The 20,587-nt window shown below is 47.0% G+C and overlaps 1 protein-coding gene across 1 annotated transcript in view; it reads left to right on the forward strand.

Moving 5' to 3' along the window:
* The window catches only part of LOC129825793 (Golgi phosphoprotein 3-like), a 53,062-nt gene extending 36,846 nt beyond the window's left edge, over nt 1–16,216 (forward strand). The window contains exon 3 of the mRNA XM_055885935.1: nt 12,674–16,216. Within this exon, the coding sequence (XP_055741910.1) occupies nt 12,674–13,098 (425 nt within the window). The 3' untranslated portion in view covers nt 13,099–16,216. The remainder of the gene's footprint in view (nt 1–12,673) is intronic.
* The last annotated feature ends 4,371 nt before the right edge of the window (nt 16,217–20,587 follow it).

A 20,587-nucleotide genomic window follows, 5' to 3' on the forward strand; every position in this document is an offset into this window, starting at 1 on the left:
TAACAGAGGTTTACTACTAACAGAGTGGTCTCAGCCAGGCCAGCCACCAAACAGAGGTTTACTACTAACACAGTGGTCTCAGCCCCCCAACAGGTTTACTACTAACAGAGTGGTCTCAGCCCCCAAACAGAGGTTTACTACTAACAGAGTGGTCTCAGCCTCCAAACAGAGGTTTACTACTAACAGAGTGGTCTCAGCCACCAAACAGAGGTTTACTACTAACAGAGTGGTCTCAGCCCCCAAACAGAGGTTTACTACTAACACAGTGGTCTCAGCCACCAAACAGAGGTTTACTACTAACAGAGTGGTCTCAGCCTCCAAACAGAGGTTTACTACTAACAGAGTGGTCTCAGCCACCAAACAGAGGTTTACTACTAACAGAGGTTTACTACTAACAGAGGTTTACTACTAACAGAGTGGTCTCAGCCTCCAAACAGAGGTTTACTACTAACAGAGGGGTCTCAGCCTCCAAACAGAGGTTTACTACTAACAGAGTGGTCTCAGCCCCCAAACAGAGGTTTACTACTAACAGAGTGGTCTCAGCCCCCAAACAGAGGTTTACTACTAACAGAGTGGTCTCAGCCAGGCCAGCCCCCAAACAGAGGTTTACTACTAACAGCGTGGTCTCAGCCACCAAACAGAGGTTTACTACTAACAGAGGGGTCTCAGCCACCAAACAGAGGTTTACTACTAACACAGTGGTCTCAGCCTCCAAACAGAGGTTTACTACTAACAGAGTGGTCTCAGCCAGGCCAGCCCCCAAACAGAGGTTTACTACTAACAGAGGTTTACTACTAACAGAGGGGTCTCAGCCACCAAACAGAGGTTTACTACTAACAGGGGTCTCAGCCAGGCCAGCCACCAAACAGAGGTTTACTACTAACACAGTGATCTCAGCCACCAAACAGAGGTTTACTACTAACAGAGGTTTACTACTAACAGAGTGGTCTCAGCCAGGCCAGCCACCAAACAGAGGTTTACTACTAACACAGTGGTCTCAGCCCCCCAACAGGTTTACTACTAACAGAGTGGTCTCAGCCTCCAAACAGAGGTTTACTACTAACAGAGTGGTCTCAGCCCCCCAACAGGTTTACTACTAACAGAGGTTTACTAGTAACAGAGTGGTCTCAGCCTCCAAACAGAGGTTTACTACTAACAGAGTGGTCTCAGCCACCAAACAGAGGTTTAATACTAACAGAGGGGTCTCAGCCAGGCCAGCCCCCAAACAGAGGTTTACTACTAACAGAGGTTTACTACTAACAGAGTGGTCTCAGCCCCCAAACAGGTTTACTACTAACAGAGGGGTCTCAGCCCCCAAACAGAGGTTTACTACTAACAGAGGTTTACTACTAACAGAGGGGTCTCAGCCACCAAACAGAGGTTTACTACTAACAGGGGTTTACTACTAACAGAGGGGTCTCAGCCAGGCCAGCCACCAAACAGAGGTTTACTACTAACACAGTGGTCTCAGCCACCAAACAGAGGTTTACTACTAACAGAGTGGTCTCAGCCAGGCCAGCCCCCAAACAGAGGTTTACTACTAACAGAGGTTTACTACTAACAGAGTGGTCTCAGCCCCCAAACAGGTTTACTACTAACAGAGGGGTCTCAGCCTCCAAACATAGGTTTACTACTAACAGAGTGGTCTCAGCCACCAAACAGAGGTTTACTACTAACACAGTGGTCTCAGCCCCCAAACAGGTTTACTACTAACAGAGTGGTCTCAGCCTCCAAACAGGTTTACTACTAACAGAGTGGTCTCAGCCTCCAAACAGAGGTTTACTACTAACAGAGGTTTACTACTAACAGAGTGGTCTCAGCCACTAAACAGAGGTTTACTACTAACAGAGTGGTCTCAGCCTCCAAACAGAGGTTTACTACTAACAGAGTGGTCTCAGCCACCAAACAGAGGTTTACTACTAACAGAGTGGTCTCAGCCCCCAAACAGAGGTTTACTACTAACAGAGTGGTCTCAGCCCCCAAACAGAGGTTTACTACTAACAGAGTGGTCTCAGCCCCCAAACAGAGGTTTACTACTAACAGAGGTTTACTACTAACAGAGGAGTCTCAGCCCCCAAACAGAGGTTTACTACTAACAGAGGTTTACTACTAACAGAGTGGTCTCAGCCATCAAACAGAGGTTTACTACTAACAGAGGTTTACTACTAACAGAGGTTTACTACTAACAGAGTGGTCTCAGCCCCCAAACAGAGGTTTACTACTAACAGAGTGGTCTCAGCCCCCAAACAGAGGTTTACTACTAACAGAGTGGTCTCAGCCCCCAAACAGAGGTTTACTACTAACAGAGTGGTCTCAGCCCCCAAACAGAGGTTTACTACTAACAGAGTGGTCTCAGCCCCCAAACAGAGGTTTACTACTAACAGAGTGGTCTCAGCCCCCAAACAGAGGTTTACTACTAACAGAGGGGTCTCAGCCACCAAACAGAGGTTTACTACTAACAGAGTTGTCTCAGCCCCCAAACAGAGGTTTACTACTAACAGAGTTGTCTCAGCCACCAAACAGAGGTTTACTACTAACACAGTGGTCTCAGCCACCAAACAGAGGTTTACTACTAACACAGTGGTCTCAGCCACCAAACAGAGGTTTACTACTAACAGAGGGGTCTCAGCCACCAAACAGAGGTTTACTACTAACAGAGTGGTCTCAGCCCCCAAACAGAGGTTTACTACTAACAGAGTGGTCTAAGCCACCAAACAGAGGTTTACTACTAACAGAGTGGTCTCAGCCCCCAAACAGGTTTACTACTAACAGAGGGGTCTCAGCCCCCAAACAGAGGTTTACTACTAACAGAGGTTTACTACTAACAGAGGTTTACTACTAACAGAGTGGTCTCAGCCTCCAAACAGAGGTTTACTACTAACAGAGTGGTCTCAGCCACTAAACAGAGGTTTACTACTAACAGAGTGGTCTCAGCCACCAAACAGAGGTTTACTACTAACAGAGTGGTCTCAGCCCCCAAACAGAGGTTTACTACTAACACAGTGGTCTCAGCCAGGCCACCCCCTAAACAGAGGTTTACTACTAACAGAGTGGTCTCAGCCTCCAAACAGAGGTTTACTACTAACAGAGTGGTCTCAGCCACCAAACAGAGGTTTACTACTAACAGAGTGGTCTCAGCCCCCAAACAGAGGTTTACTACTAACAGAGTGGTCTCAGCCAGGCCACCCCCTAAACAGAGGTTTACTACTAACAGAGGTTTACTACTAACAGAGGTTTACTACTAACACAGTGGTCTCAGCCAGGCCACCCCCTAAACAGAGGTTTACTACTAACAGAGTGGTCTCAGCCTCCAAACAGAGGTTTACTACTAACAGAGTGGTCTCAGCCTCCAAACAGAGGTTTACTACTAACAGAGTGGTCTCAGCCACCAAACAGAGGTTTACTACTAACAGAGTGGTCTCAGCCTCCAAACAGAGGTTTACTACTAACCGAGGTTTACTACTAACAGAGGGGTCTCAGCCACCAAACAGAGGTTTACTACTACCTGAGGTTTACTACTAACAGAGTGGTCTCAGCCTCCAAACAGAGGTTTACTACTAACAGAGGGGTCTCAGCCTCCAAACAGAGGTTTACTACTAACAGAGGGGTCTCAGCCACCAAACAGAGGTTTACTACTAACAGAGTGGACTCAGCCACCAAACAGAGGTTTACTACTAACAGAGTGGTCTCAGCCTCCAAACAGAGGTTTACTACTAACAGAGTGGTCTCAGCCCCCAAACAGAGGTTTACTACTAACAGAGTGGTCTCAGCCACCAAACAGAGGTTTACTACTAACTGAGGTTTACTACTAACAGAGTGGTGTCAGCCCCCAAACAGAGGTACTACTAACAGAGTGGTCTCAGCCCCCAAACAGAGGTTTACTACTAACAGAGTGGTCTCAGCCTCCAAACAGGTTTACTACTAACAGAGATTTACTACTAACAGAGGGGTCTCAGCCTCCAAACAGAGGTTTACTACTAACAGAGTGGTCTCAGCCACCAAACAGAGGTTTACTACTAACAGAGGTTTACTACTAACAGAGTGGTCTCAGCCAGGCCAGCCACCAAACAGAGGTTTACTACTAACACAGTGGTCTCAGCCCCCAAACAGGTTTACTACTAACAGAGTGGTCTCAGCCCCCAAACAGAGGTTTACTACTAACAGAGTGTCTCAGCCTCCAAACAGAGGTTTACTACTAACAGAGGTTTACTACTAACAGAGTGGTCTCAGCCTCCAAACAGAGGTTTACTACTAACAGAGTGGTCTCAGCCCCCAAACAGAGGTTTACTACTAACAGAGTGGTCTCAGCCAGGCCACCCCCTAAACAGAGGTTTACTACTAACAGAGGTTTACTACTAACAGAGGTTTACTACTAACACAGTGGTCTCAGCCAGGCCACCCCCTAAACAGAGGTTTACTACTAACAGAGTGGTCTCAGCCTCCAAACAGAGGTTTACTACTAACAGAGTGGTCTCAGCCTCCAAACAGAGGTTTACTACTAACAGAGTGGTCTCAGCCACCAAACAGAGGTTTACTACTAACAGAGTGGTCTCAGCCTCCAAACAGAGGTTTACTACTAACCGAGGTTTACTACTAACAGAGGGGTCTCAGCCACCAAACAGAGGTTTACTACTACCTGAGGTTTACTACTAACAGAGTGGTCTCAGCCTCCAAACAGAGGTTTACTACTAACAGAGGGGTCTCAGCCTCCAAACAGAGGTTTACTACTAACAGAGGGGTCTCAGCCACCAAACAGAGGTTTACTACTAACAGAGTGGACTCAGCCACCAAACAGAGGTTTACTACTAACAGAGTGGTCTCAGCCTCCAAACAGAGGTTTACTACTAACAGAGTGGTCTCAGCCCCCAAACAGAGGTTTACTACTAACAGAGTGGTCTCAGCCACCAAACAGAGGTTTACTACTAACTGAGGTTTACTACTAACAGAGTGGTGTCAGCCCCCAAACAGAGGTACTACTAACAGAGTGGTCTCAGCCCCCAAACAGAGGTTTACTACTAACAGAGTGGTCTCAGCCTCCAAACAGGTTTACTACTAACAGAGATTTACTACTAACAGAGGGGTCTCAGCCTCCAAACAGAGGTTTACTACTAACAGAGTGGTCTCAGCCACCAAACAGAGGTTTACTACTAACAGAGGTTTACTACTAACAGAGTGGTCTCAGCCAGGCCAGCCACCAAACAGAGGTTTACTACTAACACAGTGGTCTCAGCCCCCAAACAGGTTTACTACTAACAGAGTGGTCTCAGCCCCCAAACAGAGGTTTACTACTAACAGAGTGTCTCAGCCTCCAAACAGAGGTTTACTACTAACAGAGGTTTACTACTAACAGAGTGGTCTCAGCCTCCAAACAGAGGTTTACTACTAACAGAGTGGTCTCAGCCCCCAAACAGAGGTTTACTACTAACAGAGTGGTCTCAGCCAGGCCACCCCCTAAACAGAGGTTTACTACTAACAGAGGTTTACTACTAACAGAGGTTTACTACTAACACAGTGGTCTCAGCCAGGCCACCCCCTAAACAGAGGTTTACTACTAACAGAGTGGTCTCAGCCTCCAAACAGAGGTTTACTACTAACAGAGTGGTCTCAGCCTCCAAACAAAGTTTTACTACTAACAGAGTGGTCTCAGCCACCAAACAGAGGTTTACTACTAACAGAGTGGTCTCACTCTCCAAACAGAGGTTTACTACTAACCGAGGTTTACTACTAACAGAGGGGTCTCAGCCACCAAACAGAGGTTTACTACTACCTGAGGTTTACTACTAACAGAGTGGTCTCAGCCTCCAAACAGAGGTTTACTACTAACAGAGTGGTCTCAGCCTCCAAACAGAGGTTTACTACTAACAGAGTGGTCTCAGCCCCCAAACAGAGGTTTACTACTAACAGAGTGGTCTCAGCCACCAAACAGAGGTTTACTACTAACCGAGGTTTACTACTAACAGAGTGGTGTCAGCCCCCAAACAGAGGTACTACTAACAGAGTGGTCTCAGCCCCCAAACAGAGGTTTACTACTAACAGAGTGGTCTCAGCCTCCAAACAGGTTTACTACTAACAGAGATTTACTACTAACAGAGGGGTCTCAGCCTCCAAACAGAGGTTTACTACTAACAGAGTGGTCTCAGCCTCCAAACAGAGGTTTACTACTAACAGAGTGGTCTCAGCCACCAAACAGAGGTTTACTACTAACAGAGGTTTACTACTAACAGAGTGGTCTCAGCCAGGCCAGCCACCAAACAGAGGTTTACTACTAACACAGTGGTCTCAGCCCCCAAACAGGTTTACTACTAACAGAGTGGTCTCAGCCCCCAAACAGAGGTTTACTACTAACAGAGTGTCTCAGCCTCCAAACAGAGGTTTACTACTAACAGAGGTTTACTACTAACAGAGTGGTCTCAGCCTCCAAACAGAGGTTTACTACTAACAGAGTGGTCTCAGCCTCCAAACAGAGGTTTACTACTAACACAGTGGTCTCAGCCACCAAACAGAGGTTTACTACTAACAGAGTGGTCTCAGCCAGGCCAGCCCCCAAACAGAGGTTTACTACTAACAGAGGTTTACTACTAACAGAGTGGTCTCAGCCATCAAACAGAGGTTTACTACTAACAGAGGTTTACTACTAACAGAGGTTTACTACTAACAGAGGTTTACTACTAACAGAGGTTTACTACTAACAGAGTGGTCTCAGCCCCCAAACAGAGGTTTACTACTAACAGAGTGGTCTCAGCCCCCAAACAGAGGTTTACTACTAACAGAGTGGTCTCAGCCCCCAAACAGAGGTTTACTACTAACAGAGTGGTCTCAGCCCCCAAACAGAGGTTTACTACTAACAGAGGGGTCTCAGCCACCAAACAGAGGTTTACTACTAACAGAGTTGTCTCAGCCCCCAAACAGAGGTTTACTACTAACAGAGTGGTCTCAGCCACCAAACAGAGGTTTACTACTAACACAGTGGTCTCAGCCACCAAACAGAGGTTTACTACTAACACAGTGGTCTCAGCCACCAAACAGAGGTTTACTACTAACAGAGGGGTCTCAGCCACCAAACAGAGGTTTACTACTAACAGAGTGGTCTCAGCCCCCAAACAGAGGTTTACTACTAACAGAGTGGTCTAAGCCACCAAACAGAGGTTTACTACTAACAGAGTGGTCTCAGCCCCCAAACAGGTTTACTACTAACAGAGTGGTCTCTGCCCCCAAACAGGTTTACTACTAACAGAGGGGTCTCAGCCCCCAAACAGAGGTTTACTACTAACAGAGGTTTACTACTAACAGAGTGGTCTCAGCCTCCAAACAGAGGTTTACTACTAACAGAGTGGTCTCAGCCACTAAACAGAGGTTTACTACTAACAGAGTGGTCTCAGCCACCAAACAGAGGTTTACTACTAACAGAGTGGTCTCAGCCCCCAAACAGAGGTTTACTACTAACACAGTGGTCTCAGCCCCCAAACAGAGGTTTACTACTAACAGAGTGGTCCCAGCCAGGCCACCCCCTAAACAGAGGTTTACTACTAACAGAGTGGTCTCAGCCTCCAAACAGAGGTTTACTACTAACAGAGTGGTCTCAGCCACCAAACAGAGGTTTACTACTAACAGAGTGGTCTCAGCCTCCAAACAGAGGTTTACTACTAACAGAGTGGTCTCAGCCAGGCCACCCCCTAAACAGAGGTTTACTACTAACAGAGGTTTACTACTAACAGAGGTTTACTACTAACACAGTGGTCTCAGCCAGGCCACCCCCTAAACAGAGGTTTACTACTAACAGAGTGGTCTCAGCCTCCAAACAGAGGTTTACTACTAACAGAGTGGTCTCAGCCTCCAAACAGAGGTTTACTACTAACAGAGTGGTCTCAGCCACCAAACAGAGGTTTACTACTAACAGAGTGGTCTCAGCCTCCAAACAGAGGTTTACTACTAACCGAGGTTTACTACTAACAGAGGGGTCTCAGCCACCAAACAGAGGTTTACTACTACCTGAGGTTTACTACTAACAGAGTGGTCTCAGCCTCCAAACAGAGGTTTACTACTAACAGAGGGGTCTCAGCCTCCAAACAGAGGTTTACTACTAACAGAGGGGTCTCAGCCACCAAACAGAGGTTTACTACTAACAGAGTGGACTCAGCCACCAAACAGAGGTTTACTACTAACAGAGTGGTCTCAGCCTCCAAACAGAGGTTTACTACTAACAGAGTGGTCTCAGCCCCCAAACAGAGGTTTACTACTAACAGAGTGGTCTCAGCCACCAAACAGAGGTTTACTACTAACCGAGGTTTACTACTAACAGAGTGGTGTCAGCCCCCAAACAGAGGTACTACTAACAGAGTGGTCTCAGCCCCCAAACAGAGGTTTACTACTAACAGAGTGGTCTCAGCCTCCAAACAGGTTTACTACTAACAGAGATTTACTACTAACAGAGGGGTCTCAGCCTCCAAACAGAGGTTTACTACTAACAGAGTGGTCTCAGCCTCCAAACAGAGGTTTACTACTAACAGAGTGGTCTCAGCCACCAAACAGAGGTTTACTACTAACAGAGGTTTACTACTAACAGAGTGGTCTCAGCCAGGCCAGCCACCAAACAGAGGTTTACTACTAACACAGTGGTCTCAGCCCCCAAACAGGTTTACTACTAACAGAGTGGTGTCAGCCCCCAAACAGAGGTTTACTACTAACAGAGTGTCTCAGCCTCCAAACAGAGGTTTACTACTAACAGAGGTTTACTACTAACAGAGTGGTCTCAGCCTCCAAACAGAGGTTTACTACTAACAGAGTGGTCTCAGCCTCCAAACAGAGGTTTACTACTAACACAGTGGTCTCAGCCACCAAACAGAGGTTTACTACTAACAGAGTGGTCTCAGCCAGGCCAGCCCCCAAACAGAGGTTTACTACTAACAGAGGTTTACTACTAACAGAGGGGTCTCAGCCACCAAACAGAGGTTTACTACTAACAGAGGTTTTCTACTAACAGAGGGGTCTCAGCCCCCAAACAGAGGTTTACTACTAACAGAGTGGTCTCAGCCCCAAAACAGAGGTTTACTACTAACAGAGTGGTCTCAGCCACCAAACAGAGGTTTACTACTAACAGAGGTTTACTACTAACAGAGTGGTCTCAGCCAGGCCAGCCACCAAACAGAGGTTTACTACTAACACAGTGGTCTCAGCCCCCAAACAGGTTTACTACTAACAGAGTGGTCTCAGCCCCCAAACAGAGGTTTACTACTAACAGAGGGGTCTCAGCCCCCAAACAGAGGTTTACTACTAACACAGTGGTCTCAGCCCCCAAACAGGTTTACTACTAACAGAGTGGTCTCAGCCACCAAACAGAGGTTTACTACTAACAGAGGGGTCTCAGCCACCAAACAGAGGTTTACTACTAACAGAGGGGTCTCAGCCACCAAACAGAGGTTTACTACTAACAGAGGTTTACTACTAACAGAGGAGTCACAGCCCCCAAACAGAGGTTTACTACTAACAGAGGTTTACTACTAACAGAGGTTTACTACTAACAGAGGGGTCTCAGCCACCAAACAGAGGTTTACTACTAACAGAGGGGTCTCAGCCACTAAACAGAGGTTTACTACTAACAGAGGGGTCTCAGCCACCAAACAGAGGTTTACTACTAACAGAGTGGTCTCAGCCCCCAAACAGAGGTTTACTACTAACAGAGTGGTCTCAGCCAAAAAATGTATCATTATTCATATCTTCTCTTTGTTGTAACTTTTAATGGGTTACAGAGTTAATGTCTACAGTTAATTCATTGAGCTGTATCTAAATATATTTTCTTTCTCGTTATTTACATATGTACAAGAGTAATTGTATTAGAAGTCATGTTAAGGAGATTGAGAACTATGTACACATTTCTGTTGTATTGTTTAGTATTGGATTACGCTGTTGACTTTAAGTACCAGAATGCCTTGCGACAGGAAGTTAACTGCTACGATCTCGTTTTTTTTATTTTTTGTGTGATTTATCCTGGCTTTCGCTATCAACATTATTTTATTGTTTTATAAAATCTCTAAATTGGTGAAATGTTTTGTGAGCAGGTATTATTACAAAAATAAGCTTTCATCTCACAACCGACGTCCCCAAGTCATTACTTTGAGGATAGTTATTTTATACTCTTATCAAGCCACCGATCATACTCCCAAGTACGCTTACTGTAAAGATGTGTCTTTACACGGGACAGAGTGTCTTTTACATCGTATTGATTTAAGTCATTAGCCCAGACGGACAGGCTTTGTTGCCGTGAGACCTCAGGAGGAAGTGGTACTCTATTGGCTGGCGTCTCTGAGGATCAAAGGGCATATAAATGCTTCTGGAGAAGGTTGGGGGGGGGGAGACACCCAGGCCAACCACCAAAAAGAGGATCAAAGTGTCTAGGTTGTTAAAAAAACACATGAGAAAATGAGCTCAACCAAACAAGGGATTTGACATCTGAAACGTGATGTTTAAAAAAAAAAAATATATATATATATATATGTGTTACCAGGCCAGCTCTACTGTTTGACAAAAATGTAGTGCAATGATGTAGTCACTTAACCTGGCTGAGTCCAGGCGTCCAGGATTTCCACACCTCTGGATTGGTATAGGCCTAGTTGTGATAGGAGGCTATAAATCAGTTTAATATTCAAATATATTCAGTATTTAATTTTTTTTCTTCATTTTAGATTTAAACTCATGTTTATGGCTACCCTTTTTTGTTGTTGTTTGCATTTACATTTAAGTAATTTAGCAGACGCTCTTATCCAGAGCGACTTACAAATTGGAAAGTTCATACATATTCATCCTGGTCCCCCCGTGGGAATTGAACCCTGGTCCCCCCGTGGGAATTGAACCCACAACCCTGGCGTTGCAAGCGCCATGCTCTACCAACTGAGCCACACGGGACCACATTTTGATTTTGATTTGCACAACTTGTACATCTGATGTTTTCGGGCTGTATTTCTGTTGTTTATAATTCCTGTGAAAACGTCCTGGCGCGTAGTCATAGCAAACACCCGAAGCCCACATTGCGCGGCCTTGCTACTGTTGTAAAATCGTCTGAGCCAAGCTGCCCTAGAACTTCCAAGTTCTCAGTTTGATCGATTTGATTAGAAATGTATTTTCACTTGTTTGGCACACTTGCCTCATAGCCTTTCCAGCCCAAACAATTGGATTTGAAGTGTTTAAAATGGCAAGATTTATTACAATAAAAATAAGACAACGAATGAGAATAAGCAAAAGGCAATACAATGGAATAACTACTCTGTCCCCCAGGCCTTTTTATTTGGCTGTTATCGAGTTGTGGACATATGTTACATCGACAACGCTGCTTTGCGGTTTGAACTGCGTCAAGCTTAACACCCCCCCCCCCCCCCCCCCCCCCTTTGTAGGTCTCAACACCACTCTCCTCCCCTCCTGTAGGTCTCAACACCACTCTCCTCCCCTCCTGTAGGTCTCAACACCCCTCTTCGTCCCCCCTGTAGGTCTCAACACCCCTCTCCTCACCCCTGTAGGTCTCAACACCACTCTCCTCCCCCCCTGTAGGTCTTACCACCCCTCTCCTCCCCCCTGTAGGTCTCAACACCCCTCTCCTCCCCCCTGTAGGTCTCAACACCCCTCTTCTTCCCCCCTGTAGGTCTTACCACCACTCTTCTCCCCCCCTGTAGGTCTCAACACCACTCTTCTTCCCCCCTGTAGGTCTCAACACCACTCTTCTTCGCCCCTGTAGGTCTCAACACCACTCTTCTTCCCCCCTGTAGGTCTCAACACCACTCTTCTTCCCCCCTGTAGGTCTCAACACCACTCTCCTCCCCCCTGTAGGTCTCAACACCCCTCTTCGTCCCCCCTGTAGGTCTCAACACCACTCTCCTCCCCCCTGTAGGTCTCAACACCACTCTCCTCCCCCCTGTAGGTCTCAACACCACTCTCCTCCCTCCCTGTAGGTCTCAACACCACTCTCCTCCCTCCCTGTAGGTCTCAACACCCCTCTCCTCCCTCCCTGTAGGTCTCAACACCACTCTCCTCCCCCCTGTAGGTCTCAACACCCCTCTCCTCCCCCCTGTAGGTCTCAACACCACTCTCCTCCCCCCCTGTAGGTCTCAACACCACTCTCCTCCCCCCCTGTAGGTCTCAACACCCCTCTCCTCCCCCCTGTAGGTCTCAACACCCCTCTCCTCCCCCCTGTAGGTCTCAACACCCCTCTTCTTCCCCCCTGTAGGTCTTACCACCACTCTTCTCCTCCCCTGTAGGTCTCAACACCATTCTTCTTCCCCCCTGTAGGTCTCAACACCCCTCTTCGTCCCCCCTGTAGGACTCAACACCACTCTCCTCCCCCCTGTAGGTCTCAACACCACTCTCCTCCCCCTGTAGGTCTCAACAACACTCTCCTCCCCCCTGTAGGTCTCAACAACACTCTCCTCCCCCCTGTAGGTCTCAACAACACTCTCCTCCCCCCTGTAGGTCTCAACACCACTCTCCTCCCCCCTGTAGGTCTCAACACCACTCTCCTCCCCCCTGTATGTCTCAACAACACTCTCCTCCCCCCTGTAGGTCTCAACAACACTCTCCCCCCCCCTGTAGGTCTCAACACCACTCTCCTCCCCCCGGTAGGTCTGTACACCTCTGTTCTCTCCTCCCCCCTGTAGGTCTTAACACCTCTGTTCTCTCCTCCTCCCTGTAGGTGAGACGTGGAACCCTCTGAAGCTACACTACCAGCTGAGGAATGTGAGGGAGCGCCTAGCCAAGAACCTGGTGGAAAAGGGCGTGCTGACCACGGAGAAGCAGAACTTCCTCCTCTTCGACATGACCACTCACCCGCTCACCAACAACAACATCAAACAACGCCTCGTCAAGAGGGTCCAGGAGGCCGTGTTGGAGAAATGGGTCAACGACCCGCACCGCATGGACAAGCGGCTGCTCGCTCTCATCTTCCTGGCCCACTCGTCTGACGTCCTGGAGAATGCATTTTCCCCCCTGTTGGACGACCAGTATGACCTGGCCATGAAGAGAGTACGGCAGCTCTTGGACCTGGAGCCAGAGGGGGAGAGCACGAAGACCAACGCCAATGAGTTGTTGTGGGCTGTGGTGGCCGCCTTTACCAAGTGACCTGACCTTCCACCTTCAGACACCGGAGGGGGTTGGTTGGTTAATGACGATGGTGGTGGAGGGAGAGGGAGACGACAGGACAGTTTGGCGTGGGGACGGAGAGGAGAGGGCTAGTCCTGACTTGAGTTCACCTCCGCCTAGACTTTCTGAACAGAGTAGACCGCTCCAGGCCTGTCCGACGGTTTTTCTGTTTTCTTTCCTTGTAGATAACTCTCTCACTCCTTCCTCCATCGTGGTATTTTGTGTCTCTGCGAGATGCCATTTTAAATCGCTGACTTTTACAACAGGAAAAACAGAAAAACTCCCCTCTGATGGAGAAACGTTTTTGGATACCGGACCGACTGAAAAATGAAGATTCAATCATCTTTCTCTCTTCCTCAGAAATGTCTTTCTTCAAAGTATGTTATGTATTCTCTCCAGGTATCTAGCTCTAACTCACTAGTAACGTGTATTAATCCACGGGTTGTTCAGTGATGTACATGCAGATTCCATGTACGTGAAACATAGTAACACTATATGAATACTAGAGAATTATTCTCCTGACAAGGTTTTTTGGGGGGGGGGGATTTGATTTCCTCTCCAACGTGATGACATCATGACGACATGGTCTGAAGTTTCCTGTTTCTAATTTTACACTCGTGTTTTATGAACGAAAAGCTTCTCTCGTGACGGTGTTTTGGTTCCAGGTAAATGTGAGAGACCAAGGGATTCATCTGAATTCTACCTTACTACATAACTATATATATATATATAATATATATAACTTAGTGTAGTAGTGTACTTTATAGGGAATAGTCTCTCTGTTACTTTTCAGATGAACTAATCCCTTTAGGCCAGTCTTGGTCTCAAGAGTTCTGCTGAGGTAAAGACATCTGCATTCATAGGTTCGGTTTCGACTGGGAAATAAGGTAAGCTTGTGTCTATCTAGCTGGGAATCATAGTTTGACCAGGCCCCACTAGTGCACTATAGAGGGAACAGGGTCCCCATAGTGCACTATAGAGGGAACAGGGTCCCCCTAGTGCGCTATAGAGGGAACAGGGTCCCCCTAGTGCGCTATAGAGGGAACAGGGTCCCCCTAGTGCACTATAGAGGGAACAGGGTCCCCCTAGAGCACTATAGAGGGAACAGGGCCCCCTAGAGCACTATAGAGGGAACAGGGTCCCCCTAGTGCGCTATAGAGGGAACAGGGCCCCCCTAGTGCGCTATAGAGGGAACAGGGTCCCCCTAGTGCACTATAGAGGGAACAGGGTCCCCCTAGTGCACTATATAGGGAACAGGGCCCCCTAGTGCGCTATAGAGGGAACAGGGCCCCCCTAGTGCACTATAGAGGGAACAGGGTCCCCCTAGTGCACTATAGAGGGAACAGGGTCCCCCTAGTGCACTATAGAGGGAACAGGGTCCCCCTAGTGCACTATAGAGGGAACAGGGTCCCCCTAGTGCACTATAGAGGGAACAGGGCCCCCTAGAGCACTATAGAGGGAACAGGGTCCCCCTAGTGCACTATAGAGGGAACAGGGTCCCCCTAGTGCGCTATAGAGGGAACAGGGTCCCCCTAGTGCACTATAGAGGGAACAGGGTCCCCCTAGTGCACTATATAGGGAACAGGGCCCCCTAGTGCGCTATAGAGGGAACAGGGCCCCCCTAGTGCACTATAGAGGGAACAGGGTCCCCCTAGTGCACTATAGAGGGAACAGGGTCCCCCTAGTGCACTATAGAGGGAACAGGGTCCCCCTAGTGCACTATAGAGGGAACAGGGTCCCCCTAGTGCACTATAGAGGGAACAGGGTCCCCCTAGTGCACTATAGAGGGAACAGGGCCCCCCTATAGAGGGAACAGGGTCCCCCTAGTGCACTATAGAGGGAACAGGGTCCCCCTAGTGCGCTATAGAGGGAACAGGGTCCCCCTAGTGCACTATAGAGGGAACATGGTCCCCCTAGTGCGCTATATAGGGAACAGGGCCCCCCCTAGTGCGCTATAGAGGGAACATGGGCCCCATAGTGCACTATAGAGGGAACAGGGTCCCCCTAGTGCACTATAGAGGGAACAGGGTCCCCCTAGTGCACTATAGAGGGAACAGGGTCCCCCTAGTGCACTATAGAGGGAACAGGGCCCCCCTATAGAGGGAACAGGGTCCCCCTAGTGCACTATAGAGGGAACAGGGTCCCCCTAGTGCGCTATAGAGGGAACAGGGTCCCCCTAGTGCACTATAGAGGGAACATGGTCCCCCTAGTGCGCTATATAGGGAACAGGGCCCCCCTAGTGCACTATAGAGGGAACAGGGTCCCCCTAGTGCGCTATAGAGGGAACATGGGCCCCATAGTGCGCTATAGAGGGAACAGGGCCCCCCCTAGTGCGCTATAGAGGGAACATGGTCCCCCTATAGAGGGAACAGGGTCCCCCTAGTGCACTATAGAGGGAACAGGGCCCCCCTAGTGCTCTATAGAGGGAACAGGGTCCCCCTAGTGCGCTATAGAGGGAACATGGGCCCCATAGTGCGCTATAGAGGGAACAGGGTCCCCCTAGTGCGCTATAGAGGGAACATGGTCCCCCTAGTGCGCTATAGAGGGAACAGGGCCCCCCTAGTGCGCTATAGAGGGAACAGGGCCCCCCTAGTGCGCTATAGAGGGAACAGGGCCCCCCTAGTGCACTATAGAGGGAACAGGGCCCCCCTAGTGCACTATAGAGGGAACAGGGCCCCCCTAGTGCGCTATAGAGGGAACAGGGCCCCCCTAGTGCGCTATAGAGGGAGCAGGGCACCCCTAGTGCGCTATAGAGGGAACATGGTCCCCCTAGTGCACTATATAGGGAACAGGTTCCCCCTAGTGCACTATAGAGGGAAGAGGGTGCTATTTTGGATGCAGATATTTGTCTGTGCCTCAGCCTTTCTTCAGTGTCTACGTTTCTGTCCGTCCGTCTGAACGTGATTCCGTAACGAAGAAACGTCTCCGATGATCCAGTACGGAATAAAAGGATCATCTCTTCTAGAACTTTCACCTGACTATCACGTGTCTTTATAGTCATTCAGTTTTATTTTTGTAACTTCTCATAATCAGATTTGTCATCGGTTGTGTCTGTTCACTCCAAAAGGTCTGAAATGAATAAAATAAATCAAAATTATGGATGGGCCCACATTTCACTTGATTTGTTTTTGTATATAGTTATAGAGATACTTTATGTATGTGTTCAACCTCTGTCTGAGTAGGTTAGCTTAGTTTGAACTGGGAATGCAACTTGCCTGCATTCAAATTAGCGGTTCTTTTATTTTTGAGGGCAGGGATTTTATTCTGCTTCCTGTTCTGAACTCGTATGGGCATTGGCAGGCCATAGGACTTGGTAAGACCTTACAAACAAAAGTAGTGCACTATGTAGGGAATTGGTTGCCATTTGGGACTCAGTCAATGACTTCAAGACATTGTGTGATGTCGTGTTCAAACAATCATCATTTAAGGGGCGGCAGGTAGTCTAGTGGTTAGAGTGTTGGACTAGTAACCAGCAGGTAGTCTAGTGGTTAGAGCGTTGGACTAGTAACCAGCAGGTAGCCTAGTGGTTACGGTGTTGGACTAGTAGCCTAGTGGTTAGAGCATTGGACTAGTAGCCTAGTGGTTAGAGCGTTGACTAGTAGCCTAGTGGTTAGAGCGTTGGACTAGTAACCAGCAGGTAGCCTAGTGGTTAAAGCATTGGACTAGTAACCAGCAGGTAGCCTAGTGGTTAGAGTGTTGGACTAGTAACCAGCAGGTAGCCTAGTGGTTAGAGTGTTGGACTAGTAACCAGCAGGTAGCCTAGTGGTTAGTGTTGGACTAGTAACCAGCAGGTAGCCTAGTGGTTAGAGTGTTGGACTAGTAACCAGCAGGTAGCCTAGTGGTTAGAGCGTTGGACTAGTAACCAGCAGGTAGCCTAGTGGTTAGTGTTGGACTAGTAACCAGCAGGTAGCCTAGTGGTTAGAGCGTTGGACTAGTAACCAGCAGGTAGCCTAGTGGTTAGTGTTGGACTAGTAACCAGCAGGTAGCCTAGTGGTTAGAGTGTTGGACTAGTAACCAGCAGGTAGCCTAGCGGTTAGATTGTTGGACTAGTAACCAGCAGGTAGCCTAGTGGTTAAAGCATTGGACTAGTAACCAGCAGGTAGCCTAGCGGTTAGAGTGTTGGACTAGTAACCAGCAGGTAGCCTAGTGGTAAGAGCGTTGGACTAGTAACCAGCAGGTAGCCTAGTGGTAAGAGCGTTGGACTAGTAACCAGCAGGTAGCCTAGTGGTTAGTGTTGGACTAGTAACCAGCAGGTAGCCTAGTGGTTAGTGTTGGACTAGTAACCAGCAGGTAGCCTAGTGGTTAGAGCGTTGGACTAGTAACCAGCAGGTAGTCTAGTGGTTAGTGTTGGACTAGTAACCAGCAGGTAGCCTAGTGGTTAAAGCATTGGACTAGTAACCAGCAGGTAGCCTAGCGGTTAGAGTGTTGGACTAGTAATCAGCAGGTAGCCTAGTGGTTAGTGTTGAACTAGTAACCAGCAGGTAGCCTAGTGGTTATTTTTTTATTTTTTTTATTTATTTCACCTTTATTTAACCAGGTAGGCAAATTGAGAACACGTTCTCATTTACAATTGCGACCTGGCCAAGATAAAGCAAAGCAGTTCGACACATACAACAACACATAGTTACACATGGAGTAAAACAAACATACAGTCAATAATACAGTGAAAAATAAGTCTATATACAATATGAGCAAGTGAGGTGAGATAAGGGAGGTGAAGGCAAACAAAATATATATGTAAATAAATAAAAATATAAAAGGCCATGGTGGCGAAGTAAATACAATATAGCAAGTAAAAAAAAGTAAAAAAAGTAGAGATAGAAATAATGGGGTGCAAAGGAGCAAAATAAATAAATACAGTAGGTAAAGAGGTAGTTGTTTGGGCTAAATTATAGATGGGCTATGTACAGGTGCAGTAATCTATGAGCTGCTCTGACAGCTGGTGCTTAAAGCTAGTGAGGGAGATAAGTGTTTCCAGTTTCAGAGATTTTTGTAGTTCGTTCCAGTCATTGGCAGCAGAGAACTGGAAGGAGAGGCGGCCAAAGGAAGAATTGGTTTTGGGGGTGACCAGAGAGATATACCTGCTGGAGCGCGTGCTACAGGTAGGTGCTGCTATGGTGACCAGCAAGCTGAGATAAGGGGGGACTTTACCTAGCAGGGTCTTGTAGATGACCTGGAGCCAGTGGGTTTGACGACGAGTATGAAGCGAGGGCCAGCCAACGAGAGTGTACAGGTCGCAGTGGTGGGTAGTATATGGGGCTTTGGTGACAAAACGGATGGCACTGTGATAGACTGCATCCAATTTATTGAGTAGGGTTTTGGAGGCTATTTTGTAAATGACATCACCGAAGTCGAGGATTGGTAGGATGGTCAGTTTTACAAGGGTATGTTTGGCAGCATGAGTGAAGGATGCTTTGTTGCGGAATAGGAAGCCAATTCTAGATTTAACTTTGGATTGGAGATGTTTGATGTGAGTCTGGAAGGAGAGTTTACAGTCTAACCAGACACCTAGGTATTTGTAGTTGTCCACATATTCTAAGTCAGAGCCGTCCAGAGTAGTGATGTTGGACAGGCGGGCAGGTGCAGGCAGCGATCGGTTGAAGAGCATGCATTTAGTTTTACTTGTATTTAAGAGCAAATGGAGGCCACGGAAGGAGAGTTGTATGGCATTGAAGCTCGCCTGGAGGGTTGTTAACACAGTGTCAAAAGAAGGGCCAGAAGTATACAGAATAGTGTCGTCTGCGTAGAGATGGATCAGAGAATCACCAGCAGCAAGAGCGACATCATTGATGTATACAGAGAAGAGAGTCGGTCCAAGAATTGAACCCTGTGGCACCCCCATAGAGACTGCCAGAGGCCCAGACAACAGACCCTCCGATTTGACACACTGAACTCGATCACTTGTGCCTGTATAACTATACAGGCACAACGCTATGTAACTATACAGGCCCAACGCTATGTAACTATACAGGCACAACACTATGTAACTATACAGGCACAACGCTATATACAGGCACAACACTATGTAACTATACAGGCACAACACTATGTAACTATACAGGCACAACACTATACAGGCACAACACTATGTAACTATACAGGCACAACGCTATGTAACTATACAGGCACAACGCTATGTAACTATACAGGCACAACACTATGTAACTATACAGGCACAACACTATGTAACTATACAGGCACAACACTATGTAACTATACAGGCACAACACTATGTAACTATACAGGCACAACACTATATACAGGCACAACACTATGTAACTATACAGGCACAACGCTATGTAACTATACAGGCACAACACTATGTAACTATACAGGCACAACACTATGTAACTATACAGGCACAACACTATGTAACTATACAGGCACAGCACTATGTAACTATACAGGCACAGCACTATATAACTATACAGGCACAACACTATGTAACTATACAGGCACAACACTATGTAACTATACAGGCACAACACTATATACAGGCACAACACTATGTAACTATACAGGCACAACACTATATACAGGCACAACACTATGTAACTATACAGGCACAAAACTATGTAACTATACAGGCACAACACTATGTAACTATACAGGCACAACACTATGTAACTATACAGGCACAACACTATGTAACTATACAGGCACAACACTATGTAACTATACAGGCACTATGTAACTATACAGGCACAACACTATATACAGGCACAACACTATGTAACTATACAGGCACAACACTATATACAGGCACAACACTATGTAACTATACAGGCACAAAACTATGTAACTATACAGGCACAACACTATGTAACTATACAGGCACAGCACTATGTAACTATACAGGCACAACACTATGTAGCTATACAGGCACAACACTATGTAACTATACAGGCACAACACTATATACAGGCACAACACTATGTAACTATGTAACTATACAGGCACAACACTATGTAACTATACAGGCACAACACTATATACAGGCACAAAACTATGTAACTATACAGGCACAAAACTATGTAACTATACAGGCACAACACTATGTAACTATACAGGCACAACACTATGTAACTATACAGGCACAACACTATGTAACTATACAGGCACAACACTATGTAACTATACAGGCACAACACTATGTAACTATACAGGCACAACACTATATACAGGCACAACACTATGTAACTATACAGGCACAACACTATGTAACTAACAGGCACAACACTATGTAACTATACAGGCACAACACTATGTAACTATACAGGCACAACACTATATACAGGCACAACACTATGTAACTATACAGGCACAACACTATATAACTATACAGGCACAACACTATATACAGGCACAACACTATGTAACTATACAGGCACAACACTATATACAGGCACAACACTATGTAACTATACAGGCACAACACTATATACAGGCACAACACTATGTAACTATA

The sequence above is a fragment of the Salvelinus fontinalis genome, chromosome 28, assembly GCF_029448725.1.
Source record: "Salvelinus fontinalis isolate EN_2023a chromosome 28, ASM2944872v1, whole genome shotgun sequence".
Classification (NCBI taxonomy): domain Eukaryota; kingdom Metazoa; phylum Chordata; class Actinopteri; order Salmoniformes; family Salmonidae; genus Salvelinus; species Salvelinus fontinalis.